Raw genomic sequence first — 16,323 nt, forward strand, 5'->3', positions numbered from 1 at the left:
TTCAAGGGAGGGATTCCTGAAAGTGGCATGTGGGCGTGGCCAACACATGATGTGCGTGGAGCCAAATGCTAGCAGTTTCTAGGATAAATTGCACCTAGGGCGAGGGCGTAAAATGTGCCCCAATGTGAAGACAGGTATAGGTGCCCACAGTATAGGTAGCCAGCCGAGTATAGGTAGCCCATATAGTTGCCCCCAATATAGGTTAGATAGGTATATGGCTCCAGTATAGGTTAGATAGGTATATGGCTCCAGTATAGGTTAGATAGGTATATGCCCCCCAGTATAGATTAGATAGGTATATGTCCCCCAGTATAGGTTAGATAGGTATATGCCCCAGTATAGATTAGCTAGGTATAAGCCCCAGTATAGATTAGATAGGTATATGCCCCAGTATAGATTAGATAGGTATATGCCCCAGTATAGGTTAGATAGGTATATGCCCCAGTATAGATTAGCTAAGTATATGCCCCAGTATAGATTAGCTAGGTATATGCCCCAGTATAGGTTAGATAGGTATATGCCCCAGTATAGATTAGCTAGGTATATGCCCCAGTATAGATTAGATAGGTATATGCCCCAGTATAGGTTAGATAGGTATATGCCCCAGTATAGGTTAGATAGGTATATTCCCCAGTATAGGTTAAATAGGTATATGCCCCAGTATAGATTAGATAGGTATATGCCGCAGTATAGGTTAGATAGGTATATTCCCCAGTATAGGTTAGATAGGTATATGTCCCAGTATAGATTAGCTAGGTATATGCCCCAGTATAGATTAGATAGGTATATGCCGCAGTATAGGTTAGATAGGTATATTCCCCAGTATAGGTTAGATAAGTATATGTCCCAGTATAGATTAGCTAGGTATATGCCCCAGTATAGGTTAGATAGGTATATGCCCCAGTATAGATTAGCTAGGTATATGCCCCAGTATAGATTAGATAGGTATATGCCCCAGTATAGGTTAGATAGGTATATGCCCCAGTATAGGTTAGATAGGTACATTCCCCAGTATAGGTTAGATAGGTATATGCCCCAGTATAGGTTAGATAGGTATATTCCCCAGTATAGGTTAGATAGGTATATGCCCCAGTATAGGTTAGATAGGTATATGTCCCAGTATAGATTAGCTAGGTATATGCCCCAGTATAAGTTAGATAGGTATATGCCCCAGTATAAGTTAGATAGGTATATGCCCCAGTATAGATTAGCTAGGTATATGCCCCAGTATAGATTAGCTAGGTATATGCCCCAGTATAGATTAGATAGGTATATGCCCCAGTATAGGTTAGATAGGTATATGCCTCAGTATAGGTTAGATAGGTATATGCCCCAGTATAGGTTAGATAAGTAGGCGGGGGGGACCGGGGAGAGAGGAGTTTCCACTTACCTGCCTTCATCCTGCACGCAGCTTCTATCTTCATCCTCTCCCGGCGCGCGTCGCATCGGTAAGAGCTCCGCCTGTGATGACATGCGGTACGTCATCACAGGGGCGCTGAAACCATAGCGAAAGACGCCGGGACAGGAAGTACATGGAAGCCGCGCAGGATCCAGGCACCGTAAGTGTAAAGTCTTCTCTCCCCGCAGCTCTGTCTTACGCCCGCCGCCAGCAGCAACCGAGGCCCCCCGCAGCGCCGCACACATATCCTTCTGGTCGCGGGGGGTGTTCCAGACACCCGGAATACCCCCTTCGGTGCGCCAGTGCTAAGCTAGTAGTAGGCTAAGGCTGCCCTAGGCTAGCAGGCCTAGCCTGCACACAGACTAACACTAGCCTAGCACAGTATACAGTACACACTAGCTGACTACAATCAAATTACTATCTATCTATATAAAAGTACAATGAATGTGTTTAGGAGGTGTTTAGGAAGCAAAACGCTAGGTTTAGCACAGAATACACTTGATCAGACATGCACCACAGCACTGGAGATGCTCTCAGTACCAGCTCAGTCACACAAGTGCGTAGCTCCGCAATATGGCCGCCGCCTTATATAGAGGAGGGGAGGGTCAGGCTCCCCTCCTCTGATTGGTTGCTAGCGTTGCCAGGGACTCGACTGGAGGAATTCTGATTGGCCTGCGTCACTCCCGAAACCCGAAGCCGAACCCCACGCGTCATCCGGCCGAATTCAAATGCGCACATTCGCCCACCTTCGGCTTCGGGTCCGGCGCATTCGGCTTCGGCTTCGACTTCGGGAACGCTGAAATTAATAATTTGGGTAAATTCGCATTCGGGAGTCCTGGAGAGCAACCCTGCTCCCTACAGCCCCATGAGCACGTCCTCCCGAGTGCCTCCATTCATCCGCCATCACTTCCGGTATTCTGGCTCAGTCATGCCATTCGGCTCTTCTGCGTACTCGGGAGGATGAAGCATCAGTGCTCATGGGGCTGGAGGAAGCCCCGGGTAAGTAACAAATCTTTTACTTCCGTACTCTCAGGTTTCCTTTAACCACTTGAGGACCCACCCTTTACCCCCCCTTAACGACCAGCGCTGTTGTTGCTGATCTGTGCTGGGTGGGCTCTCCAGCCCCCAGCACAGATCAGCGTGCAGGCAGAGCGACCAGATCGCCCCCCTTTTTTCCCCACTAGGGGGATGATGTGCTGGGGGGGTCTGATCGCTCCTGCCTGCGGGTGTTGCGGGGGGGGGGGCACCTCAAAGCCCCCCTCCGCGGCGAAATCCTCCCCCTCCCTCTCCTACCTGGCCCCCCTGGTGTTCCGGGCTGCACAGGACGCTATCCGTCCTGTGCAGCCAGTGACAGGACGTCCCCTGTCACATGGCGGCGATTCCCGGCCGCTGATTGGCCGGGGATCGCCGATCTGCCTTACGGCGCTGCTGCGCAGCAGCGCCGTACAAATGTAAACAAAGCGGATTATTTCCGCTTGTGTTTACATTAAGCCTGCGAGCCGCCACCGGCGGCCCGCAGGCTATTCACGGAGCCCCCCGCCGTGAATTGACAGGAAGCAGCCGCTCGCACGAGCGGCTGCTTCCTGATTAATCAGCCTGCAGCTGGCGACGCAATACTGCGTCGCTGGTCCTGCAGCTGCCACTTTGCCGACGCGCGTTATGAGTGCGCGGTCGGCAAGTGGTTAATGACTGCCACCTGTGGCAATCGGATGCAATCACTAGGGCGACAGTTCAGGGCCCCAAAGCTCTACAGATACATTGCTCTGACATTGTATAGTGATGCATCTGTGCAGCACTGGATCCCCTGCAGTGTCACCCTGGCAATTTCATCCAATCACACAGGCTGGGAATAATTAGTCTGCCACATGCCCAGCTGATAATGAAACGAGGCACATGTGGTATTATTTTAATTAGGAAGAGCCAAGGAATGTACTGTATTTTTTGTGTTTTGTAACTGTGGGTCTTGTCATGTGAAAATTAGAAAAAAAAAGTTTATTTTCTGCATTTACGCTTATATTTGTCCCTGTAAAATGACAATAAATAATACAATATATAATATAATATAAAGTAAAAATGTTTTTGAAAAAAATGATTACCAAGTGAAAGCCTAGATTGTCCTGAAAAAACAAACGGTATGTCACTTAGATGGTATAAGCAGTTGAACAGTTTTTTTTTTGGTATCAATAGCGACACAGCTGAAATGCCAACATTGGCCTCAATTCACGGAGTTTATCAAACACTTTATCAAACGTTTGATAAACGTTTGATAAATTACCTCATGGGTAAAATCTAATTTTGAATTCACTAAGGTGTTATATATTTATCGAATGTTTTACCAATAAAACGTTCAACAAATATATAACACCTTAGTGAGATTTTACCCATGAGGTAAATTATCAAACGTTTGACAAAGTGTTTGATAAACGTTTGATAATGCTCCGTGAATTGAGGCCTTTTTTGTCAGGGATCCAGGGCACATTTCCATTGCATGCGGATTTGCATTGCGGAAATCCGCATGAGAAATGCGTGAAATTTTAACCTATGGGACACTGCCCTGCTAAAATGTATGCTTGATGAAGACTCTCTCTCCAATACTTGACACGAACCCCCAGTGGTGCTCAAGCAGACTAGAATTGGTGCAGTGTGTATTTTACATTTTTACTTTTTAAATTCTACATTTTTAATAACTACCATAGTTTGAAATAGATTCCTATTGGAGTGAACTTGAGTTCAGCTGTGTATGGACTTAGACCTGGGTCATAAATTGTGCCATCCATTTTCATTTCTGCCTCACTGAGCTGCTCCCACTTGCCACCTATAACTAGAACAGTGCCCTCTATTGATGTCACCAAAATCACATAACTAGAAATGGTGACGTTTATCGATTGGGAGGAGCTTAGTGATGCAGGCATCAAAGAAAGCCAAGCAGGCATCAAAGAAAGCTGTCCCATTTGTGTTCAATTACTCACCTATGGCCGACAAGGTACGTTCAAGTATCCATAGGAACTGGTCAAGTTTAAGGGAGAGTCCAGGCTTGAGGTCAACGGTGGGGGACAGACCACTTGTGCCGCTCCGCAGAGCTCGTACAATCAGGGACATAATAATGCGTAGCGAGTTCAGGGTACCACGTGAATTGAATTGGCTGGAACGGTCGAGACCGGTCGGCAATTTTAAATGTCATAATTGCACACATTGCAGCCAATTCATCCCGGGTAAAGGCCTGTATACACTGAAAAACGCAAGCAAAATCGCAAGCGCATGCGTTTTTAAAATCGCAAGAGCATGTAGTTTTAAAAACGCATCGTATGATTGGCTAAAGAATCCTTAGTTTTTTTTTCTAGTTTACATTTCAACAGGAATCAGGAAATTGCAGAGTCTTCTGGGATACTGATTTCTGAAAAACGCAGGCAAAAACACAAGCGCATGCGTTTTTCAAGCGCTGCGCTTATAAAAGCGCAGCAGGCACTGCGATTGCGTTCTTCTAAAAATGCATCGCACAAGTATGTACAAGTCATCACGATTTTCATTCTTTTTCAAAAGACCTTTTTAAAAACGCAATGCAAGCGCAGCAGTGTGTACAGGCCCTAAGTCTGTTTCCCTGGGGGGTGTTACCCTGAAAATTAAGCAGTTCACGCACTGCAGATCTAAATTTGTGGTGTATGCAGTGGTCTGTCCCTGTCATCGTTTCTATATCAGAGAGACGAGACAGATGGGGACTCGCTTCCAGGAGCACTATCATTCCATTGAGACGGGAAAAGGGGCAACTAGGTTAATACTGCACGTCAGAGAGGACCATGGTGGGAATGCAGATGTTTTGAGATTCTTTGGATTGAAAACTGTTGATATTCCCCACAGAGGGGGGATAGGGAGAAGTGTCTACGCAGGGAGGAAGCTAGATTAATATCGATCACCAATGCCTGTAGCAATTTAAGATTTAATGAACGCAATGAGTTACATTGCTTCTTAGATAAACATTGATTGTAGTGATATGTGTGGGGTTCCTCTTTATGCTTGGTCCTTTCGTACTTGAGGGACCTTTACTCTGTCATATATTTGACCGAGCTTTCTTTTGGGTGTTTAAAGGTTTTTCCGCCCCCCTTCTCTCCCTGCCCTAAAATGAATTATAGCTGAATATGCCATGTGTATGGATAGGTTGTTTAAACATAAGCGAACAAGCAATGCCTATGAGGTTTGCAATATATATTTCTTTTGTAAATGAACCTTTTCTATTCTGGTCTAACGACCTTTTATGGTTTTAACGGGCTCTGATAGGAGGAAACTCCTGACCGACCCAACCCCGCCCTCTTTCCGCTGTGCAGGCTGAGTGACTCGGGGTGAGGTCTCTACGGGACGAACACTCGGTAATGAGCTGGAAGTGGCGGTGGTGAGTCCCTCCTCTCTATGTCCAATTTCAATGTACTTTATTTTTATATATATGTGCGTGTCTGTTTGGCTATTAGTCTCTGAAGAAGCAAGTGTTTTTTTGCGAAACAGCTGTCAGACTAGCCGTGACTTGTATCTGTTTGGTGGGATTAAATAAAGTGGTGGTATCTGCAACGCATCTAGTGCCCGGATTTTGCCTTTCTTTTGGTTTTAGTGATGCAGAAAGGGGCGGGCACATAAACAGTATGACACACGGGTTCTCTATGCACTGGGAATAGGAAGAACAATATTTATTGACCATTTTATTAACACATTAATTACAGTCAGATTGTATTGTATTGGCAGACTATGAAGATGGCGGCCTTTAAAGAAACAGGTCTGGTTACGCACTCTGTGTAGTCATGGTAACATTTATTTCAGACAAAGGTCAGTACATGATTATGAAGGCAGCACTAAAGCCAAATAAGGAAGCAGCCCTGTCTATAGCAAAGTCACTGTAGTTGCAATATTTAAAGAGAGCCCGAGGTGGGCTCATAAAATTAAAAAGTAGGCTACTTGATCCGGGGGCTAAACGGATCAAGTAGCCTCCACCGCCGCTCCTGTGGGCCACAATGGCCCATTTTCACTTTCTGGGCCACAACGCTGGAAAGAGAGATTAATTCTCTCACCAGCACACAGGGAGGCGGGGGAGCGGCAGGAGGTATGGCTAGGGAGAGAGAGCTGCCCAATGGCAGCTCTGGAGACCCTGTAGGAACGCCCCTTGCGGGCATTTTGAACAGGGAATCCCTCTCCCCTGTTTACCTCTGAGATAGCGACAAATATTGTCACTAATCTCGGGGGCCATAGCTCGGCGGTGGGGGGGGAGGGGGGGCAGGAAACGGCTTTGTGGGGACACAGGGGCATGTCAAGAGGCAGAGAACATGCCTGTGTCCCATCTGTCCCCCAGGAACCAAACAGATTCACAGTCTGTTTGCAGTAAAGGCAGCCATATGATCCCTCTCTGATCAGATTCGATCAGAGAGGGATCTATCTGTTGGTCGATCTGAGGGCAAATCGACCAGTGTATGGCTACCTAGGCTTCAGAATCACTATTGTCCGTTAAGCAGCATTGTAAATAATCTGTTTATCTGCTTATCCCACAAATCATTTAGCTGGCTGAATCGGCCAGATGGATGTAAAGAATGTTTAAAAAGTACCTCTGGTAAATATAACAGAGCCTTGACAGGCTCATCCTTAATGATAACGGATTGGGGAAGGGGTGGTGGTCTCAGGCTTAAATACTTACCTGATTCGATGTCATCGGGACACAGGTGACGCTCTGCCCCCATCCACAGGAATGTAGTCAGGCATGTCCATGTTTCCAAAGACTGACCAAGTTCTTTGAAAACCTCCATCTGCGGTGCCGCACCCTGCCCCCGGCTTGTCAGCTACCGATTATGCTGAGGCTGCTAAGCTGGGGGCGGGCCACAGCAACGCAGATGGGGGGGCCCTCAGCGACTATTTTGAAAAAAATGGCCAGGATTACATCTCCAAAGATGGGGGGGGGGGGGGGTAGGTGTGGAGCGATCACCTGCCTAGAGGGATGACACCAGTCCCCTCCATTATTATGTCATAAGAGGCTCTGTCATTCTTACCTAAGGTACTATTTCAACTGATAACCTTTGAAGCACAAGAAGGTTTTGAAAGTATAAATGATAGATGATTGTTACTACTGTGACTTTGCTATATGACCAGCAACTTTTTTTTTACTTGCCTTTAGTACTTATTGAAGCCTTTGGTCTCTGGTACAGAAAACAAATATGTTCATGACTAATATTTGTAGACAGGTCTTCCATTGAGAGGCTGGACAGGTCTGAAGTTATCCGCCATTTGCTCTGGGTGTCCATAGCCAGATGGGGTGAAGTAGAGTGAGGTTGTGATTGCATTGTACTGTTTAAATAAAGCACAGAGTGTTAGTATACTCATTTCACTATTAATATATTGGGGGGGGGGGGGGGGGGGGTTAAGAGGGGATTCCACTTTTGTTACAAATCTCTTATAAAAGTATTTGTGTAATATCATGTTTTAAACATTATCATACCAATTTTAGTAGTGTAGTGTAGTAATCTAAAACTTTGCTTTCTGCAACCATGGCAACAGTACATTGTTTGGAATACTTGTGCCAGCCGCCAGGGTTGTAACTACAAATCATGGGGCCTCCCAGCTGAACTTTGATGGCCCTCCCTCCAAAGTTCACACACTTTCCATTGCCTACCCCTTGTGACCCTCACAGCCCGGGGGCCAATCTTGAGATGGTCAGGGATGGGCTCACGACTAATCACGAGTCCGTAAAGACTCGAATTCATAATTAAATGAGCCGTAATTGCTGCGGCTGGATGATAAGGGGTTATTTACCCACAATTCGCCGTCCTGCCTGCACTCCAAATAGCTTGCAGGCGTCCTATTGGACGTGTTGCAAGCCTCACCACAGCGCACTTCCCCCTTCCTTGAAGGAGAAAGTGCACATAGGGAGGCTTGCAAAGCGTCCAATAGGACACCTGCAAGCTATTTGGAGTGCAGGCAGGATGGCAGAATTCTGTGTAAATAACCCCTTACTATCCAGACGCATAGCTGTGGCAATTACGGCTCATTTTAATAACGAATTTGTGATTAGTCAGGCCCGGATTTACCTCACAGGAGCCTATAGGCACAGATTTCCTGGCACCTTAGACTTCACCCTTCAGGAATCTACATATCACCGCTGAACTGCACCGCAAGTGTGCTGGCTGGCCCGGGCTGTCACTTCTCCCTCACTTGCCTTGCTCTATACAGGTGTCCCTTAAAATTAGGTAGCCAGAAGTACCCTCAATAATAAGTAGCTAGTGGTGCCCCTAAGTATTTAGCGAGAGGAACCGCAGTAATAAGTACCTAGAGGTACTCCTGACTGAAGGGAGATCTCATCAGTGGAATAAAGACAGCAGGGTGAGTAACCTCTCATTTACATTCTCATCAGAATTTTGCATAGGGAAGGAGGGAGGCGGAGTGGAGTGAGCCGTCTTTCCATCATCAGGCGCCTGTTGGCACGTGCCTACAACGCCTTATAGTAAATTTGGCCCTGTGATTAGTCGTGAGCCCATCCCTGGAGACGGTCATTAAACAAGTGTGGGCATCGCTATCTTCAAACCTATAACAAGTATGGCCAAAAAATACTGAGAGTGAAGTAGTAGTTGGGGCCCTTTTACAGCTTTGGTCCCCCTGCACTCACAGCGGCTGCTCCCCTGTAGTTATGCCCCTGGCTGGTGCCATGAGACTGTCCTACAATACTACAATGCAGAGTCAGTAGCAGAGCATCTTCACACTTTGTCCCTCCCCCTCATCAGTCCAGCAGTCCCCGGTGTTGTCCTGTAATATTACACTGAAGAGTATTCAGTAGACCACCTTACCTCTACCCTCCCTACACCTCTACTTCATTCTTCTGCACATTCTGAATTGTAATATTACAGGGGGACACCAGAACTGGCTAAAGGACTGGCGAGAAGGAGGTTGGGCACTCCGCTGCACACTCTGCAGTGACCTGAATACAGGGACATAACTGTAAGGGAGCAGTCCCTGTGACTGAAGATGGGCCCAGAGTTGTGTGTGTGTGTGTGTGTGTGGAGGGGGGGGGGACTCAACTAGTAACCTTCCCTCCCTTGGATACAGGGGTCCATCCTCCAGATAAGGTGTTTTATGGCTACATGTATTGAAGCTCATGATGGCCACACTTGTCTCATGACCCTTACAAGATGGGCCCCTATGCTGTAATGGTCACCAAGGGTATGCAGTGTATAGTAGGAAAAGAGCAGGCTATGGGTCAGTGTATAATAGATAGAGTGCATGCTATGGGTCAGTGTATAGTAGATAGAGTGCATGCTATGGGTCAGTGTATAGTAGGTAGAGTGCATGCTATAAGTCAATGTATGGTAGATAGAGTGCATGCTATAAGTCAGTGTATAGTAGGTAGAGTGCATGCTATGGATCAGTGTATAATAGATAGAGTGCATGCTATGGGACAGTGTATAGTAGATAGAGTGCATGCTATGGGCCAGTGTATAATAGATAGTGCATGCTATGGGTCAGTGTATAGTAGGTAGAGTGCATGCTATAAGTCAATGGATAGTAGATATAGTGCATGCTATGGGTCAGTGTAGAGTAGGTAGAGTGCATGCCATGGGTCAGTGTATAATAGATAGAGTGCATTCTATGGGTCAGTGTAGAGTAGGTAGAGTGCATGCTATGGGTCAGTGTATAATAGATAGAGTGCATGCTATGGGTCAGTGTATAATAGATAGAGTGCATGCTATGGGTCAGTGTATAATAGATAGAGTGCATGCTATGGGTCAGTGTATAGTAGGTAGAGTGCATGCTATGGGTCAGTGTATAGTAGGTAGAGTGCATGCTATGGATCAGTGTATGGTAGGTAGAGTGCATGCTATACGTCAATGGATAGTAGACAGAGTGCATGCTATGGGCCAGTGTATAATAGATAGAGTACATGCTATGGGTCAGTGTATAATAGATAGTGCATGCTATGGGTCAGTGTATAATAGATAGAGTGCATGCTATGGGTCAGTGTATAATAGATAGAGTGCATGCCATGGGTCAGTGTATAATAGATAGAGTGCATGCCATGGGTCAGTGTATAATAGATAGAGTGCATGCTATGGGTCAGTGTATAGTAGGTAGAGTGCATGCTATGGGTCAGTGTATAATAGATAGAGTGCATGCTATGGGTCAGTGTATAATAGATAGAGTGCATTCTATGGGTCAGTGTATAATAGATAGAGTGCATTCTATGGGACAGTGTATAGTAGATAGAGTGCATGCTATGGGCCAGTGTATAATAGATAGAGTGCATGCTATGGGTCAGTGTATAGTAGATAGAGTGCATGCTATGGGCCAGTGTATAATAGATAGAGTGCATTCTATGGGTCAGTGTAGAGTAGGTAGAGTGCATGCTATGGGTCAGTGTATAATAGATAGAGTGCATGCTATGGGTCAGTGTATAATAGATAGAGTGCATGCTATGGGTCAGTGTATAATAGATAGAGTGCATGCTATGGGTCAGTGTATAATAGATAGAGTGCATGCTATGGGTCAGTGTATAGTAGGTAGAGTGCATGCTATACGTCAATGGATAGTAGACAGAGTGCATGCTATGGGCCAGTGTATAATAGATAGAGTGCATGCTATGGGTCAGTGTATAATAGATAGAGTGCATGCTATGGGTCAGTGTATAATAGATAGAGTGCATGCTATGGATCAGTGTATGGTAGGTAGAGTGCATGCTATACGTCAATGGATAGTAGACAGAGTGCATGCTATGGGCCAGTGTATAATAGATAGAGTGCATGCTATGGGTCAGTGTATAATAGATAGAGTGCATGCTATGGGTCAGTGTATAATAGATAGAGTGCATGCTATGGGTCAGTGTATAATAGATAGAGTGCATGCTATGGGTCAGTGTATAATAGATAGTGCATGCTATGGGTCAGTGTATAATAGATAGAGTGCATGCTATGGGTCAGTGTATAATAGATAGAGTGCATTCTATGGGTCAGTGTATAATAGATAGAGTGCATGCTATGGGTCAGTGTATAATAGATAGAGTACATGCTATGGGTCAGTGTATAATAGATAGTGCATGCTATGGGTCAGTGTATAGTAGGTAGAGTGCATGCTATGGGTCAGTGTATAATAGATAGAGTGCATTCTATGGGTCAGTGTATAATAGATAGTGCATGCTATGGGTCAGTGTATAGTAGGTAGAGTGCATGCTATGGGTCAGTGTATAATAGATAGAGTGCATGCTATGGGTCAGTGTATAATAGATAGAGTGCATGCCATGGGTCAGTGTATAATAGATAGAGTGCATGCCATGGGTCAGTGTATAATAGATAGAGTGCATGCTATGGGTCAGTGTATAGTAGGTAGAGTGCATGCTATGGGTCAGTGTATAATAGATAGAGTGCATTCTATGGGTCAGTGTATAATAGATAGTGCATGCTATGGGTCAGTGTATAGTAGGTAGAGTGCATGCTATGGGTCAGTGTATAATAGATAGAGTGCATGCTATGGGTCAGTGTATAATAGATAGAGTGCATGCCATGGGTCAGTGTATAATAGATAGAGTGCATGCCATGGGTCAGTGTATAATAGATAGAGTGCATGCTATGGGTCAGTGTATAGTAGGTAGAGTGCATGCTATGGGTCAGTGTATAATAGATAGAGTGCATGCTATGGGTCAGTGTATAATAGATAGAGTGCATTCTATGGGTCAGTGTATAATAGATAGAGTGCATTCTATGGGTCAGTGTATAGTAGATAGAGTGCATGCTATGGGCCAGTGTATAATAGATAGAGTGCATGCTATGGGCCAGTGTATAATAGATAGAGTGCATGCTACGGGTCAGTGTATAGTAGGTAAAGTGCATGCTATGGGTCAGTGTATAATAGATAGAGTGCATGCTATGGGCCAGTGTATAATAGATAGAGTGCATGCTATGGGTCAGTGTATAGTAGATAGAGTGCATGCTATGGGTCAGTGTATAATAGATAGAGTGCATGCTATGGGTCAGTGTATAGTAGATAGAGTGCATGCTATGGGCCAGTGTATAATAGATAGAGTGCATGCTATGGGTCAGTGTATAGTAGATAGAGTGCATGCTATGGGTCAGTGTATAATAGATAGAGTGCATGCTATGGGTCAGTGTATAGTAGATAGAGTGCATGCTATGGGCCAGTGTATAATAGATAGAGTGCATGCTACGGGTCAGTGTATAGTAGGTAAAGTACATGCTATGGGTCAGTGTATCGTAAGTAAAGTGCATGCTATAGGTCAGTGTATAGTAGGTAGAGTGCATGCTATTGGTCAGTGTATAGTATAAGAGTGCATTCTAGGGGTCTGTGTATAGTAGATAGAGTGCATGCTAGGGGTCTGTGTATAATAGATAGAGTGCATGCTATGGGTCAGTGTATAATAGATAGAGTGCATGCCATGGGTCAGTGTATAATAGATAGAGTGCATGCCATGGGTCAGTGTATAATAGATAGAGTGCATGCTATGGGTCAGTGTATAGTAGGTAGAGTGCATGCTATGGGTCAGTGTATAATAGATAGAGTGCATGCTATGGGTCAGTGTATAATAGATAGAGTGCATTCTATGGGTCAGTGTATAATAGATAGAGTGCATTCTATGGGTCAGTGTATAGTAGATAGAGTGCATGCTATGGGCCAGTGTATAATAGATAGAGTGCATGCTATGGGCCAGTGTATAATAGATAGAGTGCATGCTACGGGTCAGTGTATAGTAGGTAAAGTGCATGCTATGGGTCAGTGTATAAAAGATAGAGTGCATGCTATGGGCCAGTGTATAATAGATAGAGTGCATGCTATGGGTCAGTGTATAGTAGATAGAGTGCATGCTATGGGTCAGTGTATAATAGATAGAGTGCATGCTATGGGTCAGTGTATAGTAGATAGAGTGCATGCTATGGGCCAGTGTATAATAGATAGAGTGCATGCTATGGGTCAGTGTATAATAGATAGAGTGCATGCTATGGGTCAGTGTATAGTAGATAGAGTGCATGCTATGGGCCAGTGTATAATAGATAGAGTGCATGCTACGGGTCAGTGTATAGTAGGTAAAGTACATGCTATGGGTCAGTGTATCGTAAGTAAAGTGCATGCTATAGGTCAGTGTATAGTAGGTAGAGTGCATGCTATTGGTCAGTGTATAGTATAAGAGTGCATTCTAGGGGTCTGTGTATATTAGATAGAGTGCATGCTAGGGGTCTGTGTATCGTTAAGTGCTATTACCTGCGCCAAGTCCAGCTGTTGAATGTCAGCCAGGACATGCCATGTTACATTCTCTGAACATGGAGGAGTTGTGAGGGATCCTTGGTAGGTGTAATATTGTCCAGAGCGATATGGAAGAATTCTTCCCAAGTTGAAGTTAATTGTTACCGATTGTTCTGAAAAAAACAATATGAAAATAAAATTACAAACCAATGACCAGTATCAACACAATTGTCTACTATTATTTGTACTCAGCAATCTTATAGCCCATCTCTAGGCAGAGATCTAAACATAGCGTAATGGCTTAGTAATCAGAATGCTCAAATGTTACATTTTGTGTGAAATGAGGCTCCTGCAGCCAATAAACCTGCCTTAAAATCATTTGACTAGAGCCACTGAATACAAAGAGTAGGTTTTTAGACTCAGTGGGTGTGGCTGTTGCAACGCCCTGGATTGCATCAACCTGTTTATCAGACCTCAAAGCTGCAGTACACAGACTGAATCTCTCTGAGAAGACAATTGCCTGTAAAAATGACACTGTGGTACAAGAGGGGGCCAAGATGGGGTTTTGACAAGTGATTTATTTGATATGAGCTAATTATGAAATTTATAGACACATACCAATAAGCTTTGCCACTGAGTGTCTTCAAAGATTTGGGTAAACATTTGAGCTTGGACCTCGGCTTCGAGCTATGTACATACCTTTCATTTCTGTTGGCAGCAGGCATTACACAGACATGTTTACTGAGCTCACCAAAATACAGAAGAGGTGGCACACCACTGGCTGCAAAAAGTTACTTTGTATCAGTGTTGCCAACTCATCCCTTTAATTACTGACACATATGAATTATGCAGGATTTGTGGCTAGGTAGATGCAGTTAAGGCACTGATTATGTGCAAATAGCCACAGAACCTGTATAACTTACATGTGTCAGTAATTAAAGGGATGAGTTGGCAACACTGCTTTGTATTTGTGGAACAGAAACACTACATGCTGCGGACACGCAGGTCCTTGACCTGGGTGTCCGCAACATGTAGTGCCTCTGTTTTCCGCAAATACAAAGCAACTTTTTGCTGCCAGTGGTGTGCCGCTTCTTCTCTACTTTGGTTGGTTCCTGGACCGCTTTGAGTAATCCGGTCGAGGCTTGGCACCAGCAGATTGCCAGGTTTCATATACCTGAACAGCTGTTTCCGTGGTACTACACATGTGGATGTTTACTGAGCTCCTTGCAGAGAGACATTTACTACCCTAATAAGAGCTGAGAGGAAGGAGCTTGCAGCTGCAAGCCACGTTGGAGAAACATTGTAGCAGCTGACCAGGTTTTTCCAGCTGCATAAACTACTGGAGAGGACACCTCTGAATTCTCCGGACAACTGTGTACAGGCTGTCCCCAGGTTATGAACGAGATAAGGACTGTAGATTTTTTCTTAGGTTGAATTTGTATGTTTGCCAGAACTAGAACCCCTATGCGGAAGAAGGAAATTTGGATGCCGGAAGCCTCCATGGAAGTTTGGGCACCGCCATTTCCGCCATGGTGGAAACTTTGTCACCAAAGGCGATCGATAAAAGGGCACTATGCAAACTGTAGTTAAAACTATCAGGCACAAGCACCTAAATTTCCCACCATAGCCGTAAGAGAAACCTCCGGAGAAAAAGTGAATTGCATATGCATCTATATCTTGTAAACCATGTAGCTGTCTGCCCAGGTGAGAATTTTGGGTTGTTTCTTACAGCAGTCTTACTGTGGTCCTCAGTGAGGATCCTGTAGCTCTGCACCAATTTTCTATAATTTCAAGAAAGGTTTTGAGTGTAGCTTTGACTAATGGTTGTGCCATGCAGCTATAGATCTGGCGTGTATTATTCGGTAACTATTAAAAAACTTTATCAAAGTCTAAGTTTTATTATACTCTTTCCATTTTCAATCAAATTCATTTATAGATTATTTAGTCAGTGTCTGCCTATTTGTAAAATCTTTCCTCTCCTTGATTTACATTCAGAAATGCATCACTGGTTGGGACATTTATTTCTGCCAGGTGGTCTGTATGGAATGTTCATTTCTGAGAGTTGTATGCACAGAGGGAGATATTGCAGTTGGAAAAAGCTGTTGTTTTCCCACAATGCAACGAGGTTCACAGACAGCAAACTGGCAGACCCATGGTCATGACATCACAATGTGGGAGGGGTATATGATTATTATTTTAATGCTAGATGATTGATTTGAGTACAGTTTTTTTATGCTTTTAAAGAAGTCATCTATGCCAAACCGCTTTAAAGGGTTCATTGGCCCAAAAGAATATTTAAAAATGGGGGGATCAGGCATGTGTAGTGGGCTCTCCTCATGCCCACCACTCCCCCTTCTCCTCCGGCGCCCTCCGTTACTGTGTAACGACCCTCCGAAACTACTTCCTGGACAGGAAGGTCTGTGAAGACTGTGCAGGCGCTGCCTGGCGACGCGCATCCTGGATCGCGCACCTGCGGCCAGGATCGTTTTGCGCGTGTGCACTACGTCGCAACTACATAGTGCACATGTGCAGAGCGCTCCCAGCCGCCGGCATGCGATCAAGGACACACAGCATCTGCGCAGTCTTCACTGACCCTCCCGACCAAAAAGTAGCTTCAGAGGGTTGGTACGCAGTAATGCTTTTAAATTTTCTTTTGGGCTAAGGTATCCTTTAAAGAGAGTTTGAAACCTAAAAAAAAATGTTTTTACTTAGCCGTCTTCTTT

At 44.8% G+C, this 16,323-nt stretch overlaps 1 protein-coding gene across 1 annotated transcript in view; it reads right to left on the minus strand.

Annotated features, from left to right (window-relative positions):
* Positions 1 to 7,257: 7,257 nt before the first annotated feature.
* LOC137528461 (carbonic anhydrase-like) overlaps positions 7,258 to 16,323 on the minus strand; it is a 94,017-nt gene continuing 84,951 nt past the window's right edge. Inside the window, exons 8-9 of the mRNA XM_068249751.1 lie at positions 13,619 to 13,773; positions 7,258 to 7,711 (exon numbers count right to left, since the gene is read on the minus strand). Coding sequence (XP_068105852.1) covers positions 7,592 to 7,711; positions 13,619 to 13,773 — 275 coding nt within the window. The 3' untranslated portion in view covers positions 7,258 to 7,591. The remainder of the gene's footprint in view (positions 7,712 to 13,618; positions 13,774 to 16,323) is intronic.

The sequence above is a fragment of the Hyperolius riggenbachi genome, chromosome 8 (genome assembly GCF_040937935.1).
Source record: "Hyperolius riggenbachi isolate aHypRig1 chromosome 8, aHypRig1.pri, whole genome shotgun sequence".
NCBI lineage: Eukaryota > Metazoa > Chordata > Amphibia > Anura > Hyperoliidae > Hyperolius > Hyperolius riggenbachi.